This window comes from Patella vulgata, chromosome 6 (genome assembly GCF_932274485.2).
Source record: "Patella vulgata chromosome 6, xgPatVulg1.2, whole genome shotgun sequence".
NCBI lineage: Eukaryota > Metazoa > Mollusca > Gastropoda > Patellidae > Patella > Patella vulgata.
Window position 1 is genome coordinate 46,059,498 of NC_065884.2, and position 25,115 is coordinate 46,084,612.

The window sequence follows — 25,115 nt, forward strand, 5'->3', positions numbered from 1 at the left end:
TTTGATAAAATCCATTTGTAACATACTTACTTATTTCCGTACATGAAAATTTTGCAATTGAAATTATTTTAACTTGCGCGAATAGTTTATCAATTGTAGATGCGGACAAGATGTGACGCGGCTACAATATTGAAGCTACATTATGTGCAGCACGCGACATGCTATATACTATTAACAAAAGGACATTCCTAATATCAGCCATGCTCTGAGATTATCAAGTTTGTTGAGATTTACTCAAATTTACTCGTTAATTAAAGATCCTCAACAGACAACCAACATTCTTATTTATAAAACTCATTGCGCGCTTTATTTCTGTCTAATTTAACGCAGGCAAACATAAATTCATCTTTGTAATATATTGGTCGACCACAGATCAACGTACCAATCCGAACTTGCGATGCAGAACATTTGAAAGGCTTTGACTATCCATACTCTGGATTGTCTGTCTAAGCAAGATCAATAGTATTATGAAGCTCTGGTTACAATCCAAGAACGCACTTTTCCTAAAGGAGCTGAATCGCTAATATTTGGGACCTAGAAATTGACACAAATGGGTCGCAACGCATATATAATGTAAAATGAATGTATATAAACTGATTCACATTCATTCGTTTCGGTTTTTACTCTAATTTCAAATCAGTTATGTTCGGCGAAATACGCCAGAAGTGTCAATCGAATGGCAATCTCTAGCATCTGGTTATTCCAGTCTACACAGAGGTATTTATTCCGCATGCATTCCAGATAAGAATATGACGTCACCGTTTGACATGACTTGTGGAATATGGCTAGCCTCGTTCTTCGAGTCCCTTGTTACAAATGGCGCTTTTGTGTACCAATGGTAAAATGTTAAATATTCGATATCAGAAGCCCATCTTTTCCCGGTAAGACCACAGCATCAATGTTGATTAAAATTGACAAATAATTCTTGTTTTCAATATCGAAAACTTTGCATGATATGGAGTTAGAGGCTTAGCTACTTTAAACACGTCTTTAGGTATAAAAGGAATGACCAACCAAATGACCGGAACGAAAATAATATTGTTTTAATTAGATTGGCACTACATTCTACATAGACCTTAACCGGAATACACACGCGTGGAATCGATATACGTGGATGTAAAGCCATTGAAGGCGAAAAGCAGTTTGCGTGCAGTTACATGATTTCCAATGAAAAAAAAACCAACCTTTCTGCGAAATGTTGCTTTGCACGTAGATCAATTAATCGATGTTTACTTTAAATATTTCGCGTCCTCAATCTGTTATTTGTTATTGTATGAATTCTATTATAATCCATATTATTGTTCATTATTGTGCACATATTGCATTCTGATGTAAATATTTTTTTAACATTATTGAATAAGGGGAGCAATTACAGATGTCGAGTGGCATCATAGTTTATCCTTTATAGGGGCGTAGCTAGGGTCTATAGTTAAGGGGTGGGGCTGCGGGGTCCACGTCCACATAGAAAATGGGCACTATGGCATATTGTTTCAACATACATTAATTTCACATTTTAGTAAGTGTCACCTTGTATGAAACTTGTATCTGAGGCTGTGATTTGCGACATGGGAACGATGAAACTCAACGATTTCGCTCAGCGCCAAAGTTGAGGATGTACCGCCATGGTTTGTATTGGTTATTCAGTTGCCAGCACCCACGAACACATCACGAAATGAAATGAAATGGGGTTTAACGTCCTACTGTTCTGCTCCTAACCTGGGCTAATGAAGAAGGGCATACGCCATAAAGTGTGCTATGAGGGAAATTTTGCCCGGGCAGCGGCACTACGGCCTACTCTTATATCGAATTCCAACTGCCAAGGGATCTTTTACGTGCACGCCAATGTGTACACGGGACCTCGGTTTTTCGTCCCATCCGAACGACTAGACAGCTTTCCTTGTCAGCCCCTCCGTCCTGCAACACATCACGAAGATCGTGTAGATACTTAAAAACACCGCAAAGCTGGTCGTAGAGAGTAATGGGTCAAGGCCATGTGATAAACATATTTTAAAAGTGAGATTCGAATTTTATCGCACAAGCGAACTAAAGGAGTTAAAATTGTTGAAAAAGGCGTCGGTTTTGAAAAGAAAAAATGTGTTCCTTTGGAGCGTTCGGTCTTCTTAGCTATGCTATGGATGCTTTGAATGATTCCTACATGTTTTCAGTCAAAATTGTTTGGCTTTTCTATGTAATGAAAGTCAATATTTTTATACACCCAAATTTTCATGTGGTCGTATTATGCCGTCGCCCCTGTCCGTCCGTCCGTCCGTCCGTCCGTTCACAATTTGTTTGTGGACACTCTACAGGTCACATTTCTTATCCGATTTTGACGAAACTTGAAATATAGGTCTATCTCCAAAAGATCTCTGTTCCTTTCGATATTGGCATGTATCGGACGATAACTTCATGGATTATGGTCCCTGATTGTACGAAAAATCACATTTTGAACTTGTCTACACTCTAGAGGTCACAATTTTCATCTGATTTTGATGAAACTTGAAATTTATTTTTATATAACCCAAAGATCTTGGTTCCTTTCGGAATTCGCGCATTTCATATCGGATCGTAACTTCCTGAATTATGGCCCTTGATTGTACGAAAAATCGCGTTTTTAGCTTGTGGTCCCTCTAGAGGTCACAATTTTTATCCCATTTAAAAACCCGCGTAAATGTATGACCGTTACACCCTAATTTTGATTGAGTTTAAATTTCGTGACCTTTCGAATATATTACCGTTACACCGTAATGTTAGTTGAGTTCAAATTTTTTTGAAAATAGGACCAAAACTGCTGGACAAATTGACCACCCTTGTACGCAAATAATGTAAAAATATGGTATATCAATGTTTTGGACCCTCTAGAGGCCACAATTCTTATCCGATTTTGATAAAAATTTAAATTTATGTTTATACCACAAAGATCTCGGATCCTTTCGATAATCGCGCATATCCGAACGTAACTTCCCGAATTATGGCTCCTGGTGGTTCGAAAAATCGTATTTTTAGCTTGTACTAATTGTGATACTTGGCATGCATATATTGTTTAAGTTAAATATCGATTTTGTCACCACCTGCAGTCATGGCACGTCCAAAAAATAAAAGGTCCAAGCCAGACTAGTCAGATTACTCGACAAGTATAAATGAATTAATGGACACTATGCTCAAAGACGACAATTCCTTAAACTCATTTATTGGGGAACGTTTGAAAAGAGATGAATTATGTCCTGTATCATCAACACAATAAGACATCAAATAACTCAAGAGTTTAATGACAGGCTATAGAAGTTAGAAACACGGATAGATGACGAGGAACAATATTCAAGGGCTTTCCTCAAGCTGAATGGGATCCGCGAAACGCAAGATGAGAACACTGATAAAATTGTATTAAATTTGATTAATACACATATAACTACCAACTGGGCAAGGCAAATATTGGTCAAACACATCGTGTTGGCAAACGGAATGAACGTTATGAAAGAGACATCATAATAAGACTTATTAGCCACCGTGACACCATGACAGAGCCATAGTATACGGCAACAAAAATAATTGGAAATAATTCAATATAGCTAATAAAACCAAGATTTACATTAATGAAGCCCTAACTAAAAAACGTGCAGATCTGTATAAGAAAACGCGTGAACTATTCAAACTAAACTTGATTAAAAATTGTTGGACAAATTTTTATCCGAAGCTTAAAAGGCGACAGAAAACACCTTATTAGCTGTGAAAACAAACACGCGGGTGACATTTTATGAATGCGGGTCGCCAGCCAGGTAATGCTCATGTTGTACATTATCCATCGTTTGCTCCTATAGAATAATGACCGTGCTCTCGTCGTTGACCCGAATGTAGATGACATAAGCCACATTAACTTGAGACAGACATGTCTTTTTGACTTAGCTATAATATCAACACCAAAACAGAGAGAGAGAGATGGGGTCTTTAGCAGTGGGAGGAAACCGGAGGACCCGGAGAAAACCCACGAGGTTGGACAGGCGGCCCTACTCCTTGTCACGTACAACTGGGGATTCGAAACCACGCCAGTTGACTCAATGGCAGACTTTATGATACAGCGCGCACGTGCTAACCATTCGGCCATCCAACCCCCGAACACCAAAACAAACAGAATCGAGAGATAATGTAATCGCCATTCAAACGGTCAGTAGGACGTTAAACCCCATTTCATTACCATCAACGGTCAAGCCGCTGATCAACAGATCAGTATGGATTTATAATTTCATATTATACATAAAAATTTAACTAACACGGTTTCTGATCTATAGACCAACGCAAATAACAGCAACAATCCACACTGTGCTAAAACATTGTAATAATACCTTGTGTCATACAGATTTATTATATCTGAGCGCCATGGAAAACGCATCACTTTTTTTCCCCAATATTTTATTACTAGGTGGTTTTGTATGTATAATATTATGCAATACTATGAACTATTGTTTCACACAATGCTCCCAAACGCTCCCAAATTGCACGAGATGCACACGAAAAACCCAATATTACGTGCAGCATTGTGTGTGAGCCCTTTAAAAGCATGTTTTCAACTTGTGCAGTACATGAACTGTGAAACGCCAATCTGTCGTAATTTGTTGTTGGACGTGTGAAGGAATCGAGCTAGAGATGCCGAGACTTACTGAAAATCAACGGAATGAAGCCATGGGAATGTCCAGGGCTGGCATGTCTACACGTGCTATTGCCAGACACTTCAATTGTCATCAGTCCACTATTGTAAAGTTGGTGGAACGTGTTCGAGTTACTGGATCAACACGTGACCGTCAACGTCCTGGTCCACAACGCGTTACAACCCAGGCTCAAGACCGCTACATCCGGGTCACTCATCTGCGTGACAGATTCCGCCCAGCGACTCGAACAGGTGCAGCAGTCGTCGGAAGACAAGGACCGTAAGACGTCGTCTAAGAGAAGTAGGACAAGGACCAGTAAGTGCCAACACCGTAAGACGTCGTCTAAGAGAAGTAGGACTCCGTGCACGACGACCTTATATTGGAGCTATCCTCAGGGATCATCACCGTCAGCGGCGTTTGATATGGGCTCAAGGACATCAGACATGGAGAAGAGTAGACTGGCAAAGTGTGCTCTTCAGTGATGAGAGTCGCTTTCATCTTTATCATGCTGATGTTCGTCAACGTGTGTGGAGACGTCTTGGGGAACGTCTTGCAGACTGCTGCGTCTTCGAAACGAATCAATGGGGTGGGGGAAGTGTAATGGCTTGGGGAGGCTTCACATTTCATCACCGGGCCGCCCTACACATTTGCAGGGGTCGCGTTAATGCTGTAGCCTACCGTGATGATGTCTTGCAACCAATTGTTGTTCCGATGTTTCGAGCGCACCCACAACTTCAGCACTTCCAACAGGATAATGCACGTCCGCATACCGCCTGTTTTAGTATGGACTACCTGACTGCTAACAACATCAATGTCTTGGACATGGCACCGATAGAACATGTCTGGGATGAGATTGGACGCCGTCTAGGTATCGGAGACCACAGATGCACACCATTGCTGCTTTAGAAGCTGCTCTTGTTCAAGAATGGAACAATTTGCAACAGGCCTTCTTTCAAACATTGGTAAATTCCATGCGACGTCGCTGCACAGCGTGAATAAGAGCCCGTGGAGGACACACGCGCTACTGACGTCTGTGTCGTACTTTTGGTTTTGACCCCTCTGACTTTGTACCGTTGATTACAGATTAAACATCCATAAGTGTACAAATGTGTTGTTATTGATGTGTTCCCATTTGAATATTGTTCACAATAAGAAGCAAAATAAATAAGATATGTTTACAGGATCATTTTGTTATACGAAAAACTAAGTGATGCGTTTTCCATGGCGCTCAGTATATATTAAACTTTTATTATATATTCTAACGTTTATGACAAAACCTACCTCTATAATATAATATTCTTCTGAAATGTTTATATAGATATAATGCAGTCTTCTATTGATACTTATGGTATAAGCGCATGGAATGTTATGCTTAAATAATACTATGATTCTGCTTAACTATGCAGTATTCTACTTAAAGGACAATATTGGTGTCAGTCATTATCACATATGTGATAGAACTAATTAAACACGTTCCAAATATAATTTTAACACAGAGATCATTGCTACGATAGCTGAGTAATACAGGTTTCCTGAATCGGAAGTGACGAACGCCAAAGGAAAACACGAGGCATCCCTCTATATAACGGACTGAAGTGACGAGTGATAACAGATACATGGGCGAATTTCTGCTCACTAATAATTCCTTCCAAGACCAAAAGTTGTTGTGTGAGACTGTGAGAGGATATCTGACAATTCATATAAAGAGTTGACTGCCACTAGATAAGAGAACATGAAAGAAAAGGTCCGTGCATTACCATGTTTTTATAAGGTATAGAATGAATATAAACAAGGGAATGTACGGACTATTTCTATTTTTCTTGTGTTCTTTTATCTAATGACATTCAATTACTTTATTGAATTGTCAGGTATTCTCTTACAGTCCCGTATTACAACTGTTGGTCTTCGAAGGAATTATTAGTGAGCAGAAATTCCGCCGTGTATCTGTTATCACTCGTCACATCAGTCAGTTATATAGAGACATGACTCGTGTTTTCCTTTGGCGTTCGTGACTTCCGATTCAGGAAACCTGTATTACTCAGCTATCGTAGCAATGATCTCTGTTAAAATTATATTTGGAATGTGTTTAACCAGCTCTATCACATATGTGATAATGACTGGCACCAATATTGTCCTTTAACCTTATTGTATAATAATTGACTGAACTGTTTCATATAGAAATACTACTATGTAGTATTTTATTTATCTTTATAGCATAATAATTGACTGAAATGTTTTATATAGGAATAATATTCTGCAGGTTTTTACTTATTTTTATAGTATCTTTATACTTTATAGCATAATAATTGACTGGAATGTTTTCTATGGGAATGGTACTATGCAGTATTCTACCTAGCTTTATAGTATAATAATTGACTGAAATAATCTATACAACCTAACACCATGCAATATCCTACTGATCTTTATACAGTATTCTAATTGAATGAAATGTTTTATATATGAATGATACGTTGCTGTATTCTACTGATCTTTATAGTATAATAATTGACAAATGTGAGATTTTACATTAGAACTCGCGACGCTAAAGCGTACCCTAATGATCTCAGGACATGTCTATTGCTCAATAACACCCCTCTAAATGTGAAACAGGAAGTTTATATCTTCTAAATTAGATAATTAAGCAAAACGAAACAATAAGGTGAACAAAAAAGCTGTAAAACAAATGCAGAATATGATTGGCAATACTTTTGATCAATTAGAAATGAATATATTAATCTTATAAGAAAATGCAAACAGAAATTTTATGAAAAAATAGACCTAAAAATAAATAATAATACAACATTTGGTAGTAAAGACTTGTATCGTCTTATCAATTCTTATGTGAAAGGGCAAGGTATAAAAAATGACGAATTACCTCCCCTTATCAACAATGGAATCATTTTCTCCATCCCCTTGGACAAGGCAAATTGCTTAAATGACTTCTTTATCAACCAGCCACAACTTGACACAGCCAATGCACATAGCCTCATAAACTTGAACACAACCACACTCTGTAATCTAACACTAACACCTCAAGAAGTTAAAGACATGATCTTATCATTAGATACCTCTAAAGCTATACTGGGCCTGATCACATAAATGGCAAGTTATTAAAATCCATCTCATCTAAAATATGTAACCCCTTATGCAATCTATTGAATCTCTCCCTTTCGACAAAAACTGTACCGTAAGACGCTGGCTCGCTAGCCTGGAGGTCGGTTGTTCGATCCCTGCATTGGCCGAGAAAGTTCATTCGGATTTTCCGGCGTGGTTTGCCCTTGTCAGTGATGCAGGATGGAGGGCCTGGCAAGGACAGCTGTCTAGTCGTTCGGATGATACGAAAATCCGAGGTCCCGTGTACACATTGGCGTGCACGTAAAAGATCCCTTGGCCGTTTGAATTCGATATAAGAGTAGGCCGTAGCGTTGCTGCCCGGGCAAAATTCCCCCCATAGCACACTGTATGGCGTATGCCCGTCTTAGCCCAGGTTAGGAGCAGAACAGTAGGAGGTTAAACCCCATTTCATTTCACAAAAATTGTACCGATAATCTGGAAATCAGCTAATGTTATTTCAATACTGAAAAAAGTCGACCCTTCTGAATGTGGCAATTACAGACCAGTTTTCCTTTTGAGCATCATTGTTTAGATTTTCGAAAAAATATATTTACAAGCACGTCTTTAACATCATGAGGGATAATGCAATCATAACTAACCAACAAAGCGGTTTAATGCTCGGTGACTCAACTACCTATCAACTAATTGATCTTACGCACTTCTTTGGTCAAGCCATAGACGAGGGTCAGTATGCCCGTCTTCATTATCCCAGACGGAGCAGAACAGTTGGACGTTAAAGCCCATTTCATTTCATCGCATCCAAACCGGGAGATTATCTACCGTTGATGTCTTTATTAAATGTTAAATAATCAATTTGAGTACATTTTAGCTTGGATTAAACCCTGAAAAATATTAGATATTGTCTGAAAAATGCTTTTAATCGACATCTTTATGTTTACCCAAATTAAAGAAGTCTATAGTTACAATAAAGTCTTTATGCAATACTTTATCTATTTCAAACTGGTTTGAAACCTGTGTCGTTCTATTTCAAGGTAGGGATTAATCGATCGATACCGGTCGTTCTGTGCCGTAACAGGTTATATTGGCCATGACTGTCGTCTGTACCTGTCAATCATTTCATTAAGCGAACGATGGCTACAATAGACGTTGTGCAGTATTATTTTATGTCATTATATGCATGATTAAAACGAATCTACTGTTGAGAGTAATCTACAGACAAATACAAAGTCAGTTTTAAATCGCGCTGTTTCTGGTATTTTATCTATAACCATTACGTTGATTAAAATCTTGTTGTGACGTTTTGAAATATTCCAAAGACAAACTAAGCACCGGAAAGAAAACAACAGATTGGTATTTTGAGGTGATTGTGAGGTTTGGTATTAGAATTGGTGACAGATAAGGAATGTTTTAAAACCAATGTAAATTGATATCTGACAATGATATCTAAAACTGTATTATTATTTGGTCTGTGTCTATATTCTTATATTCAAGGTAAGTCATTCAGTCGGTGTGATGTCTTTTTTAGACGCAGGGTGTGCGTTTTGGTTTATTTAATGCTATAGAGGGGCTTATAGAATAAGGTTTAGGGGTCCCGGTAGAATTATAAAATACAGAAGAAAACAAAATCTAGAAATATAAGTACATCATTTCTAAGTGGGTAAGACGCTGGCTCGCTAGTCTGGAGGTCGGGTGTTCAATCCCTGCATTGGCCGAGAAAGTTCATCCAGATTTTTCGGCGTGGTTCTTCCTTGTCAGTGATGCAGGACGGAGGGCATGTAAAAGATCCCTTGACAGTTGGAATTCGATATAAGAGTAGGCCGTAGTGCCGCTGTCTGGGCAAAATTTCCTTCATACGAGCGTAGCACACTGTATGGCGTATGCCGTCTTCATTAGCATAGTTCGGAGCAGAACAGTAGGACGTTAAACCCCGTTTCATTTCATTTATAACTACCCAGGAAATGGACTTTTCCGACTTTTCGGATATCTACTGATTCCTTTAGCGCAGTTAAAGGACAATATTAGCGCCAGTCATTATCACATATGTAATAGAACTGGTTAACACGTTTCAAATATAATTTTAACACTGAGATCATTGCTAACTACAATAGATGTTTGAGTTCGAATTTCGTAAAAATCGGACCGAAACTGACGGACAAAATGGCCGCCCCTCGTTCGCAAATAGTGTCAAAATATTGTGTATCAGGGTTTTGGACCCTCTAGAGGTCACAATTTTCATCTGATTTTGATGAAACTTGAACTGCATGTTTATAACCCAAATAACTTGGTTTCTTTCGATTTTCTTACTTCCTGAATTATGGCCCTAGATTGAAAAAAAAATCACGTTTTTAGCTTGTGGTCCCTGTAGAGGTCACAATTTTTATCTGATTTAAAAAAGCGTGTGAATATATCACCGTTACACACTAAGATGTTGGTTCCTTTTGATAATCGCGGATACCCGAACTTAATTTCCTGGATTATGGCCCCTGATTGTTCGAAAAATCGCACTTTTAGCTTGCGGATTCTCTAGAGGTCACAATTTTTTTCCGATTTTAAAAACCGTTTAAATACATCACCATTCCACCATATTGAAGGTTGAATTCGAATTTCGGGAAAATCGAAATGAAACTGCCCGACAAAATCGCCGCTCTTTGTACGCAAATTGTGTAGAAGTGTGTAATACGAAGGTTGTGGACCCCTAGACGTCATAAGTTTTATCCGATTTTGATGAAACTTAAAACATATCTTTATATCCCAAAGATCTGAGTCCTTTTTGATATTTGCACATTTCAAGCCACAACTAATTCTGATTAAAATGTACTAATCAACAATATTATATTTGGGAGGGAGTGAGGCTGGTTCGTTTGTTCGTTCCTTGAGGCTTAACGTCAGGTTCCACATAGGGTGATATCGCAGACTGGACAGGGAACCCATTTATATATGTGAGCCAGGGACTCCCTGTGAGTAGAGTACAGCGGATTTGGGGTTACTTATAAGAACCATTGGCAATCCAAAATCAACCGCTCACAAAGCTAACACATCTACAAAACTAATTAACAAAGTGGCGACTTTTAAATTTGTAATTGTCAGTTTAAGATATATTTTTAAAAAAATAATAACTACTCTTTGTAACATTTAAATTGTCTAGAGGCATTTCAGACGCAAATTTCTAAGGCTTCGACAGAAAATTAAGTTCTAAATGGGACTTTTTTTTTAGTCTGCAAAGGAAAATTATGACCAACGTGACAGTGAAGACGTAGTTACGATCAACGTTTTGAGCAAATGCCAAGGAAATAAAAAAAGACATTCGGGCGGGAAGACGTAGTAACGATCGACGTTTTAAAGTGCAAAATTATGACAAATTAATTAGTTTGAATATGTATTTAGTCCATAATATATATACAATTAAATCACCCAATTTGTACGCCTTCGGTTTAATTGTGACATTGTGGAACACACAGACATCTTTGTCTCAACGGTGGCTTTTCTAGACCTAAAATCTAAACTTGATTAATCGAATAGGCCAAGTCATTTTAAGTACGACACCTATGTAATAATTCCAAACACAAAACAACGCACCAACACATCAGCGATGGATGGAAAGGTCTGTCTCATCTAATATGACCAACCCAGATAACTTAAGATCCATGATTTCAAATATCTAATTTTAAAATTTAACTGCGTACATGCAGCTTAATCTTAATGAATGATATCTTTCATGGCAGTCTGAAAATATTTTGATTATTCTTTTTTTTTTTCAAAATGGGTCCTGCATGGGCCAATATTTGGAAAATGATTACTAAACTGGAATTTGTTTTTGGTGGTAATCCAGTCATACTATGCTATTATATGTAGTGATACGCCTAGTGCTATGCGTCGCTGGTTAGATGTGGCACGCCCAGACGCATAGAAACTCCCCACAGCCGACGTGTGACGCATACTCTCTTCTGCTACATATTTATATATAAACCTATCATTCAATTTGAGTGCATGAGATATGACTTCTCGACAATTCATGTATATGAACCCAATAATTAGTGAAGATATAATATAATGCTATTATTAATTTAAAGCGCAAAAATTCAATCAATCTTACTATACGAATGTCTGACGATCCACGCGTGATCATTGTGAATTGGTTAGAATTGCATTTTTATAATGCCCGGCTTTCACGAATAGTGGCAACCCGCTTTCACGAATAGTGGCAAATCAAAATTCGTGGCGATTCGGCAAAAAAATCAACAAGATCGTAAACATCGGAAGTAGCTATGAAGCAGTTACGAATAGTTTACGAAAGATTTACGATGTGAAAAATATGCCGCATGTCAAGGTAGGGTTACGATAAATGTACGAAATGAAAGAATCATTTACGAATTGTAGGAATTCAGTTACGAATGAGTTACGAAGATGCCGAATTCAGTTACAAATACACCACGCTCTCCACGAATGATGCCCATAAAGCTAATAAAAGTTTACAATATATGGCACTATTCGTGGTAACTCGGCATATTCTTGTGTCCCCAATGGATCATCTTGGATCTTTGCATATTTATTTTAGTGCATGGCCCGACCCCCTGGAGCGGTGTCACACCCACTGTTTGGTTAATATTTTAGTCTGTGAGAGTAGCAATACCACTTAAACGCCACATCTTTGACATTTTAGACATCTTGTTATAAGTAAATAACAGCTACTTATTTATTTGTGCGACATTTTGAAGGGTATTCTCTCAACGTTATCAAGCTAATACAGTAATACAAAAATTATGAGGCCAATATATACAGAACAGAAAAAAACTATGACAACAAAATAAATAAGTAGAAGTTTTTTCCGTAAGTATATATGTGTTTTTGTGCATTGCTCTATCCGGTTACTAAATGCCTTTAAAAGATTATTGTCACTTTGATAGATTACTGAATATACTTCATATAATCTTTCAAAATTCAGATGGAGCCGCGGTGACTCGGTTAGTAAGGTGGTGGCTTAGTATAACTAGGTGGTCCGGGTTCGGCCCCGGTGTTGGACTAGAAGATTCCTCGGGATATTCCAGCATGGTTTCCCCATGTCAGTGGTGCAGGACGGAGGATCTGGCTGGAAAGCCGAGGTCCCGTGCTAACATAGGCGTAAACGTACTAGTTCCCTGGACAGTTGGAATTCGAAATAGAGAGAAATTCCCCCCCTAGCACGCTGGATGGCGTGTGTCCCTCTTGATTAGGTGGGATGGAGCAGAACAGTAGGAAGTTAAGCCTTGTTCCATTTCATTGCGTATATTATTTTGCAGCAATTTATTGACCGGTAAAGTATAAAGAGAGACACACTTGTTATTTTTCTATATACAATTTATTGTTTTCTTGCTATAACCATCTATTAGTATGATTATGTCCACGTTTTCTCGTTAACAAACATCATTCGACCAGCATAATTTGTTCTTTTAATATAATACAGTTTAAAAATAACCGATCCATTAGTAACCATAAACATACTTTCATGTTGTTTATGAAATCAACGAACTAGATTTTTCTCTTGGTTTTAAAATCGACTGGCGATCTGAATGATGAATAATATAGATTTTTAGTTTAATGATGTCATAAAATAATAGATTGTTTTGTTTTTTTTAAACTTGTCAACAGAATTCAATCGAAAACATTAAATCAATAAACTTTCAATGTTAAATCTTTTAGCCTGTGGTTAAAGAGCCCATTCTGTTTCTATTGTTGGAGAAGAAAAGAATCTAACTTCTAAACCTTTTAAGCTATCAGTACTTATTGGATATATTTTCTTATTTTAAATGCGCCTAAAGCAAGTACCCTGTGTGGTATCTAAGTAGACATATAGTAAACAAACATGGGTAACGAAAATAAAAGCCATAAATATTAGAAGAAAAAAAAGACGTTTTGTAAAGAAGAATGTGTGGTTATATAGGTATAGGAAATAAAATGAGATGTGGTTTAAAGGAGCTAAGTCTCTATCTCAGTATTTTACATAATATTCGAAATTAAAAACATGAATTAGAATTCAATATTGATCAATTTCTATCAATATTGATGTTGTTATCTTGTCGTAAAACTATAGGATCCTAATATCCAATATTTAAGAAACAATTAACCATTTATAATCAGTACACGAGTCGTGTACCTTATGGTTTCGGGTGCCATTTTGTAATGAACAAATAAAACATATCTTACAACGCAATGTGGAAGCAATTAGTAAAGGCTGACATGACAAAAATAATAATTTAAAAAAAACGTGTAGAATGCACTAAGCAGACGTAAGCGACTGCCGTTCACGTATTTCACCGAACATAATTGATTAGAAATTACAATAGAGTCATACTCCCTTTAACTTCCTACTTTTATGCTCCATCCGGGCTAATGAAGACGAGCATGCACAATGGAAGAGACCCTAAATGAAACTAAGCAACACTTGTTATCCGAGTTTTGTGAGCGCTCACGTGAGTTTAAATTTAAACAATGTTCGTCAACTTCGTCGACTTCTAATTTCAGAGCGCACCTTCATTATTATTATTATGTAGTCCTCCACTAGACTGCTGTCAATCCCTAAACTCACAAGTTGGCATATGTCTAGGACGTAATAATTTTTATACACCCACATTTTCATGTGGACGTATATTGTCGTCGCCCCTGTCCATCCGGTCCACAATTTGTTTGTGGACACTCTGCAGGTCATAGTTTGTATCAGATTTTGACGAAACTTGAAATATAGGTCTGTCTCGCAAAGATCTTGGTTCCTTTCGATATTGCAATGTATTGGACCATAACTTCATGGATTATGGCTCCTGGTTGTAGGAAATATCACGTTTTTTGGCTTGTGGATTTTCTAGAGGTCACAATTCTCATCTGATTTTGATGAAACTTGAAATGCATGTTTATAATCCACAGTTCGTGAAAATCGAACCAAAACTGCCTGACAAAATAGCCGCCCCTCGTATGCAAATAGTATAAAAAATATGGTATATCAATTATCCAATTTAAAAAATCGTTTAAATTTATCACCGTTACACCCTAATGACGGTTGACAAAATGGCGGCTTCTTGTACGCAAGTATGTCACACCAAGCAAGGTTGTCGGCCCTCTATAGAAGTCACAATTGTTATCCGATTACCGTTATCACCGTTACACCCTAATGACGGTTGACAAAATCGCGGCTTCTTGTACGCAAATAGTGTAAAAGTATGTCACACCAAGCAAGGTGGTGGGCCCTCTATAGAAGTCACAATTGTTATCCGATTTTGATGAAGCTTAAAATATGTTTATGTCCCAAAGATCTTGGTTGCTTTCGCTATTTGCGCATATCAGACCGTAACTTCCTGGATTACGGCCCCCGATTTTTATCCGATTTTAAAAACTATTTAAATCTATCACTATTCCACCATAATGATGGGGAAAATGGAAACGAACTTCCCGACAAAATGGCCGCTCTTTGTACGCAAAATGTGTAAAAGTATGTAATACGAAGGTCCGATTTTGATGAAACTTAAATATATATCTTTATATCCCAAAGATCTCAGCCTCTTTCGATATTTGCGCATTTCAGACAATAACATTCTGGATTATGGCTCCTGATTAATAAATTGTACGAAAAATCGCATTTGTTTTTAGCTTGTTCTCTATCCATCCCTTGCAAAATGTGGACGTATCTTGCCTGGCAACCGCTGGTTTTTTTTGGGGGGGGGGTTGTTTTTTTTTTAATTTTGTAGACTGTACTTGTGTTTTTCTGGATCTGAATCAATTCAAATAAATAAAATGTTGACTTTGACATTTTGAAAAAAGTATAAACCATAACCCGTGACCATAAATTTTAAATATTTGTTGTTTTCTTTTAGCAATTTCAATGAATAGAGTAATTAGTACGCCATAGTTTTAAGAGTGTTGTTATGCCCGTATTCATTAGTATAAATATTTGATAAAAATGTAAACACTGGATGGAGAAAACACATAAAGACTACAGAAAATCAATGAGTAACTATAAGAAAAAAAAATATTGATTCATTAATTACAAAAGCTTTTTCCGCTTACCTTGTTTTTAGTTTTTCTGTGATAAATCAACATATAGACATTTTTGGTGATATTTGCTCAGAAAATGGCCATAGAAAAAGATCGATGTCTATTCGACACAGGGAAAAAATTGTAAAACGCTTCTCAGAAATAAAAAAAACGAAAATATTCAATAGTCATACTTTTAGATTTTTATACAGAAACGGGAGATGAGGTGGCTAAATGGGTAAGTCGCTGGTACATTGACCAGGAGGTCTCTGGTTCGCTGCTGGTGTTAGCCGAGAAAGATTTTCCAGTGTGGGTTCCCCTTGATAGCCCTGCTAATCAAATTAATGATGTATAGATGGTTGGTTATTAATCTGTTTGGTGGTGCAGGGGACATCCTCTATAATCCGTTTAATATTTTAATTAATTTTATCATCTTGTGCCCACCAGCCGACACCCATCCTTTCTGAAATCCTGCACACACCACCGGTAACTAGTAACATGACAAATGAAATAGTTATATTTTAGCGATGGCTTGACTTATTTGTTTCACACATATGCATATATACAATCCAAAGTAAACATGCCCGGTATAACTTTATGCCCAAACGACATCAAACCGGATTTTTTTTCTTTTTTAACAAGCACACATGAGCTATTGCCTGTTTTATACAGGTGAAAATAAAGTATTAAACTGGGTTGATCTAATGTGTTGAGGCAAGGACTATTTGATGAACTTTTTGTGTTAGAAGTTGGCTTCTGTACTAAACCTGGTTTCATTTTTGGCTTACCGTGTCGACAGTGGAACAGACATTCGGGTATATCTCAACGCTGATTCATCCCATAAAACAAATCAACACATAAAAGGTGAAATCGACCATGTTATTTTGGACCCAAATCAAGAGGTCTGGTCATTTTAATTTATTTCTATAATTCATGAAATTCTAAATATATTTGCAGAGATATTAGCTGGAAAGAAATGTTTCAAAAATGAGGTATATGGTGATAGGGAAGGAAATGTCTATATGTGCGAGGATTCGGGAAAGACAGAATGTTGTGAGAAGGATGAAGAATTTGTGTGTTGTGAACCAGCATCTGAAACCGCTTTGTAAGTATTGTTAAAACGGGGTCCTTCGGTTTCCCCCCAACTGCTAAAGGCCCCTACGCGCAAGCGAACTATTGAAATAGAAATTGAATCATGTGTTAGTCCCGAAATGACCTAGTTTGTGTTGAGTGGACGTTACTCCCCTCTCTCTCTCTCTCTCTCTCTCTCTCTCTCTCTTAGTTTGTCTTTAATATTATTAACTACTTGTCAGTTAAATGTGATGCCATTCAAAAGTAAACTTAAATACCCAATTTTCCCTTTAAGATTTCCCTAAATTGGCCAAATTTTATCTAGTTTTAGGAAGTTTCTTCCGGTATACTAATCACCCACATTAGCGTTTTTTCGTCAATATGGTCTAAAGTATTGCCAAAAGTGACCGATAGGAAAATGAAATGAAACGAGGTTTCACGTCCTACTTTTCTCCACCTACTGGGCTACTGAAGACGGCCATGCGCCATGCAGTGTGCTATAAATTCAGGGAAATTTTGTCCAATGGGCTACAGCCTACTCTTCTTTCAAATTCCAACTGTCGGGGGTTCTTTTACGTGCACGCCAATGTGTACGCGGGACTCGGTTGTTCGTCCCTTCCGAACGACTATAAGTTGTCGCTTGTCAGGCCCTCCGTCCTACATCACTGACAAGGGGGAACTACTGGGCTTTCTCGGCCAATGCAGGAATCGAGCGCGGGACCTCCAGAGCGAGCCAACGTCCTGCACTGAGCCAACGTGGACCCATTAGAATATTTAACATGTCTGAAATAAATGTATGTTGTTATTATAGATGCTGGAGAAATAATACGTATTCGTTTTGTTATAGCAACTATTTGAATACTATTCGAATATTGCTTGATATTCGCATGGATTTAGTCAGTTGAATTAGATTGCCATTTCTTTTCATTTATCTTTTCAGATTTTTACTCTGCATTGTGATACAATATTATAATGCAAACGAAACGTTATTGTGATAAAACGAAATAATTGTGACATATTATAAAAAGTAAAACGAAATAATTATAAAATATTATAAAAAATAAAACGTAAAGTGGTATATTATAAAGAATAAAACGAAATGTGAGGTATATTATAAAAAAATAAAACCGAAAGTAATTGCGAAACATTATAAAAATAAAATGAATCATTTTATTGTGGTACATACAAAGAAATTATAAAACGAAACGTAGTTGTGGCGTAATTTAAAAAAAATAAAATGAATCGAAACCTAATATTGTGGTACATTATAAAGTATAAACGAAGCGTAATTGTGATACCTTATAAAATATAAACGAAACGTATTTGACATCTGATTTCGACCAGGACACGACGTGAAGTAGTCATTTTTCTAAACAGGAAATTGTTAATCACTGTTTTATAAGCTCAGATAAAAACACTACTAGATTTTCAACTTAGTTAATGGTGCTTATAGAGTCATTACAGGAAACGTGCACAGTGACTTATCTAACGGTATATTGTTGCGATGGAAACGGGTGGCAGAAAAGTCTTTGAAACGGAAAGTAACGGGAAACACGCACGCCTGGAGGCAATTTCATTTTTTAAAATTGGAGATATTTTTAATAGATTGGCTCTATTTTCTTTCTTTGTTTTCTTTTTGTGAGCTAGGAGGGTCAATACATGTCCATTAATTTTTCTTTTCTCCCGAATTAATAATTATATAGAGAAAATAACATGGTATATTTATTGATCTATATATGATTTCCATGTTGATTAGCTTAAGATAATGTCACAGTCGTTCCGACTCCCAACACTGAATAGCTAGCTATATTATTGCTGCTTGATTAATGTTTGTGTTTGGTGATACAAAGACAGTTCTGGTATAGATTCCATTATCCGATCTCTTTGTATTGCGTAACTTGTCTCCTGGGTGACCATGTCATTCAAAAAAAAACTGATATAACTTCAATTCAAAGCAAGGAAATACTAAACATAAATAATACCTTAGGGGGAATAAAGTCTGACATCGATGATATAAAACCAAATTGTAAAGGTTATAATGACATACGGGAAAATATATTTTATAGTCAACAGAAATATGAGTTGTTAGCGTACACTGTATAGTGTTTATCAAAATAGCAGATCGAACCGCTTCTCAAATTAATGGGAATTGATATTTCATGAAATGGAAACGAAATGGGGTTGAACGTCCTACTTTTCTGCGCCAACCGGTCTAATGCAATGTGCCAATAGAAAAATCTTTGGAACTGTCAAGAGTACCCTTTTTTTTATTGCCAAGCCCAACGTTCTACATCACTGACATATGAGTCAATGTCATACACAGGATAAATCAGCCAGACACAAAAAAAAACCTCCAAAAATTTAAAATGACCATTTCTAAAAGCTTTTGCTATGCGTCACAAAAAATACTAATTATCGCCCGATAATGTAATAATGTTCTGGGATGGGGTTTGCCGTCGACTGTCGACATATGACTCAAATTGTGTCGAAAAGTCTCGTGATTTGAGCCCAACATTTGGTATCTGATTGACCTTATATAAGAGAGTCCCAAATCATTATACCATCTGGAAATTTAAAGGCAACGCACCAGATTTAAATGATTTATTTATCCCCATGTTGCTGAAAAATGCCCTTCATCACGCAACCTGTGAAGAAGGAAGAAGGAAATAGAGCAAAGGATTACTGAATGTTGTTTTTGATCATTATTGTATGCAGAGCAAATGGTGACCGACTGATCGACTCCTCTAATAGACAAAAAAAGAACATCTTCTAGCATTTCATTATTTTTCATTACCTTTTATGTTTTAAAATGTATATACATGTATTATGGAAACAATACATGGAGAGATAATGCGATGATTGTATGTCTATTGTGCTCCGTCCAGAACAACCCCATGGTTTCAAGTGAGCTTCATCAAGGTGCAATCATGAACGGGGGTGCCGGTCAAGAACGGCTGAAAGCTGAATAACCTAAGTGGTTTTTTTCAACGGCCAAGGGCGTAAAAAAATAATGAGTTAGGAATGTTCCAAAGTATATACCCCTGTCGCGTGTCATCCGCCCAGTTCGTGGAGACTTGACAAGTGAAGAGTGAACGCGTGAGGTGTTTAGAAATGAAATGAAATGAAATGGGGTTTAACGTCCTACTGTTCTGCTCCTAAACTGGGCTAATGAAGACGAGCATACGCCATACAGTGTGCTATGAGGGAAATTTTGCCCGGACAGCGGCACTATCGCCTACTCTTATATCGAATTCCAACTGCCAAGGGATCTTTTACGTGCATTCCAATGTATACACGGGACCTCGGTTTTTCGTATCATCCGAAGGACTAGGCAGCTGTCCTTGTCAGGCCTTCCGTTCTGCACCACTGACAAGGGGAAACCACGTCGGAATGAGGTGTTTAGACCCCATGGGGTGCCCGTGAGCACCAACTGGGTAGAACCGTTTTTTAAAATCGAAGTTGCTTAGATTTACTCCGATAATTAGAAGTCGATCATTGTCATTCCCTCTGATTGGAAACCTCTCATAATTTCTGTATCTGTATTTCTAATGCACCTATGCCGTTGTTTACTATAAATGAAAGATTATAAATGTATCTTTCATTTCAGGAGAGAACAGCTACAGTTGTGGGGTTGCGTGTCAGGCTTCGTGGTTCTCTTAATAATAATTGGCATTTGCCTGAGAAAAGACTTTAATCTATGTAAATCAGAAAGATGGATCTTCTATAAATATACAAAGGAGTAAGTATATCAACTTGTGCTAATTGTAATAGATGAGGCAAGACTCCGGGTTTATACTAGAAAAAAGTAAAACCCATTGAAATAAATCAGGGGTTAAGAACGATTAAGGGCGTAACCGATAGTCTGTGTTTTACGGAGAATTTGTTGACGAGGTTTTACTTATTTCAGCATAAACGAGGAGTGGGTAATCTCACATAATAAAACAAATTAAAAACTGATATCTCTGCTGTAAATGACTTTAGAGTAAAGAATAAACATAACCGTGTTATAATTCAGAATGGTAACCTCTCACTATATGTAGGATAATAACCTCATATTATATAGAATAATAACGTCGTACGAAATAATTCCAATATAATGGCTGTCATAATAATCCAAACAACGGTATTGAAAGACTTGATTAACGCATAACTAGACCACATTCAACATTCGGGTACCCTTACAGGAAGCCAACGAGTTAGGAATGACCAAAGTTTCTGCAAGATTGGTGCCAAATCTCTTGACCGTGGATAAGAAACGTGTCAGATTCCTGACGCCCCGTGACAATCTGTGCCGTTTTGAAGCAGCTCATGATAATTTTTTGGCCGGATTTGTAACCATGAATGAGAGCTGTTTCCAAAAATAAAAAAGGTCTAGCCGCTCGTCATTTTTCTAGTAATAATGACGTCATGTCAGCTGTCAACAACTTATTTTAAGGTGGCTGAAGAAAAAATTTTCTTGACCGGCATCCAGGCCTTGCAACATCGTCGGCAAAATTGTATACACATCGAAGTGGACAATGTAGAAAAATAAATGGAAACTATCGACTTTGTACAGGTCTTTCACAGACAGGCTTAGAACTTTTCAGCCAGCGCTCGTAGTCCTCATCGAATTTAATGGTTCTTTTACACCTACAACAATGGGTATACGGGCGAGCCCCGAATTTTCGTCCCATCCGGACTACCAGAGGCTTTGTCCTTGTCATGGCTCTCCGTTCTGCATTACTGAAAAGGAGAAATCAGACTCGAAAATCCCGAAGAAATTTCTCGACCAGCGACGGGATCGAACCTGTGACCTTGTGGTAAGTGGGTCATTGCCCTACTCACCAAGACCATGTGGCTACTAGAAAGTAAATATACACTACTTAAATTATACCAATTAGTGTTAAAGGGCAATTTATATATACAGGGGGTGGGAGAGGGTGACCGAATAGGTAGCGCGTGCGCGTTGAATCATAAGGTCTGTCATTGAGTCAACTGGCATGGTTTCGATTCCCCGGTTGTACGTGACAAGGAGTAGGGTCGCCTGTCAATTGTCAAACCTTGTGGGTTTTCTCCGGGTTCTCCGGTTTCCTCCCACTGCTAAAGACCCCTACGCGCAAGCGAATTATTGAAATAAAATTAAACAAAGTGGGTACCGAAATGATTTAAAGGACAATTTTGTTGTCCATCAACTGGTTAAGCACATTTCAAGTAACATTTACAATGGTAATAGGCTTTCAACTGTATATGGTGTTTCAAAAAAAAACAACAATTCAGTGTAATAATATAAAGCCGTCAATTGTTACTTTTACATGAATATTTCAATGTACTAGACAATTACCAGGGTTCAAACGACCGCTCACATTATATATATCTTAAATAAGTAATTTATAAATACATTGTACGTAAGAACGAGACCGTAACATTATTTTCTATAAAGTGTGTTAATAAATGTATTCGTTGTTTACAGTCATCAGGGAAATTGTTATTGACTTAATTATATCTTTTACCAAATTTTTGTCCACAATATGAATTCGTTGAATCGTCTTAAAATAAATTTGGATAAATTCCTGTCATATTAAAAAAAAAAACAGTCCAGGGACAGGCTGGGCGTCGGACGTGGTCCGAGGGTCAAGAGGGATCAGAAACCAAATAAATAAAGTTCATCTTCCCATCCACTGAAAAATATAATGGCCTAAATCCGAGGAGAAAAATGATCTATGAGTGGGAGTGCGGGAATCCAAGTGGTCCGAGGGCCCAACGCTACTCAATCCGCTCCCGAAAAACACTATCATAACATTGTGTGTTTTGGAAACTCAGTTCTAAAAACTAAAAAAATACGTCTCTGGTTTGGTGATGTGTAATTGTAGTTGCTGTTTTATCGGTCATACACAACAGTTGTAAATCCATAAACCAATAAACATACAATCAATAAACATTCAGCAATATGTAGATGAAACACGTTTTGATTAGTTGTTATAGTAAATACAATTTTATAGATCAATAGTGTTGCACAACAACTGTTTTTATGTTTTTTATAAGACCACAGAGGAGTGGAAGAATGATGTTATAATGGAATCTAGTGCCGTAGGCGCGAACGAATTTCAGATAGGTTAATATGTAACAGATTTTTTTTAATTATTTGGTACTGGGCCTGAAAATTTTAGTTAATTTCCCGGCATTTGAGTTCAGCAATGGGGGCAAATTCTTGTGAACGAGAGGATAAGAAATGGGACATAATCTCAATATCTGCCTGTCAGTTCCTCCTGTTTTGTGAGAGTTGACGGAACATTTGTACAGTCTGTCGCCCCACGACCCACTTACTAGTGGTACTACTAACTGGGGGGATTCACTATAACCGCGAATATGATAGTGATAAGGTAGTATAAGACGATAGAAGTGTGGAAGAATGATGCATCACATAACGGAATTGAGCCCCTTAAAAACATTCAGATAGCGATAAGATAGTATATAAGACCATAGAGTAGTGGAAGAATTTTTCAGGACTGGGCCAGAGGGGACTATGTCTCACGGGAGCACTTACTTGGTCTCATGGGTCATTTCGGGACTAACATATGATTCAATTTTATTTCAATAATTCGCTTATCACGAGGTTGGACAGGCGATCCTCCTCCTTGTCATTTGACTCAGTGACAGACCCTATGATCTAATGTGCACGCGTTAAACCATTGTCCCCCGATCCCAGGCAAAGCAGAAGCTACTACTTATTGTTGTATTAAAGAACATGCATGTTATAGTCCAAGGCCTCGGACCCGGGCGGGGGGGGGGGCAATTATGGAAATGAAATTGAATCATATGTTAGTCCCGAAATGACCCATCTCTCTCTCTCTCTCTCTCTCTCTCTCTTATTTGCCTTGAGTTATAATAGGCTTTATTTATAAAGCTACAAAAGTTTAACAAGGTGCTCTTCTGATTAATAAGGGAAATCGATCACTCTAACATCAATCTTTATCCCATCGTCTGTTTTTTGCTTGATAACAATCTTGAAGTGTTTACCTTCTGGTTTGAGAACCTGACTCTATCCCTTGAGAGGGGAACGTCAATATTCGAAACTTAAATTTTACAACATTATCTATTTCGTGATTATGTTTGCCATTAATGAATAATTATAAAGTGTCCGATGACAATATTGGGAAAGGGGGAGTGGGGGAGGGGGGCTTGGCGGTGACTGTGTAGCTGTCACCATGGGTGCAAATTGTTAAGATTCGAAATTTTAATTTTATTTAGTTTAAAGAAAGTGGTTTTCGTTGAAGTAAATTGCATTTAATGTATTTTTGTAAAAGAATTTATGGTCATTACATGTATATTGGATATAAGTCATGTCCGTGTGTGTGGAGAGAGTGACGGGATGTTTCTCGGCGTGGGGGCACAGTATATTTTTACATGAGCTCTTCAATGAGACAACAATAACACGGGCACTTGGAGGGATTAAAATAAAACTTCTTACTACTGCTTGATTACATAGTAGGTCTAGTTGGGATATTTTTTACAATCAAAAGCAGAAACTCTTTCGAAATTCAGACTCGTCCGACAATTTTATGACACAGAAATCCTTAAACCTCTCTCAGGGCCCAAATCTATAAGATTTCTTTTTTTAAAGTTGTTGAGGTTGTATGAGTAGGATAATATTTCGCTCTATTTGCTTGGGGACACAAAATCAATAGACATAACATTTACTAAATGGATTTCTCGAGGATTTCAATAAATTTCTAAATAGCGATTCCTATTGAAAAGGTTACACCTTAATTAATTACTTACATGGCTAGCGCAAGATGTAAATATAGAAAAAACGACAAATATCAATGGGTCATTAAAATTTGATTGATATATGAGAACTCAAACAGGTGCCATGTTACAGCTCTTCACTGTTTATCCTAGCAACGGCAGGTAACATTTTATGAGTAATATTGGACAAACATGGAATGGAATACGATTCATACATTTTCAACCTCTTTGATTTAAAACACTTGATGGCTTTTAACCGCATTTTGTAGAAACGTTACTTCGCTGGTACTCAAGATCAAGTAAATGTGGACATTTTCTCACAGACGAAGAATTTATCATTGCACCCTACCCACTCATATTAAGTCAACTTGGGCAGTTGTTTTGTGTATGGTCTGGAGGTCGATATTTGCCGTTTAGTCTGGAATATTGGGTCTTGAATAGATCATGGGCTTATGTTACTTTGAACCAATATTTTTCAGGGGTAAAGCGAAAAAGAAGGCAACATTAGTTGATAATGAGGTAACAGAAACAGATCAGAGGGATTATAAACCAAACTATAAAGAATCTAACAACTTCGTTTATGATCAAAATGCAGTGAAAAATTAA

The 25,115-nt window shown here is 37.4% G+C and overlaps 1 protein-coding gene across 1 annotated transcript; it reads left to right on the forward strand.

Moving 5' to 3' along the window:
- The first annotated feature begins 8,844 nt into the window (after positions 1-8,844).
- On the forward strand, positions 8,845-25,115 carry LOC126823716 (uncharacterized). The gene is made up of 4 exons (XM_050552684.2): positions 8,845-9,206; positions 16,671-16,818; positions 20,392-20,523; positions 24,989-25,115. Exons 1-4 carry the CDS (start codon positions 9,152-9,154, stop codon positions 25,113-25,115), a joined length of 462 nt encoding a protein of 153 aa, XP_050408641.1. The 5' UTR covers positions 8,845-9,151.

What these genes read in the sequence shown, in the direction of transcription:
- LOC126823716 (XM_050552684.2), top strand. Translation starts at nt 9,152, where the DNA reads ATGATATCTAAAACTGTATTATTATTTGGTCTGTGTCTATATTCTTAT. An exon ending in TCTATATTCTTATATTCAAG is followed by an intron (nt 9,207 to 16,670) that starts GTAAGTCATTCA and finishes ATATATTTGCAG; the next exon opens with AGATATTAGCTGGAAAGAAA. An exon ending in CCAGCATCTGAAACCGCTTT is followed by an intron (nt 16,819 to 20,391) that starts GTAAGTATTGTT and finishes CTTTCATTTCAG; the next exon opens with GAGAGAACAGCTACAGTTGT.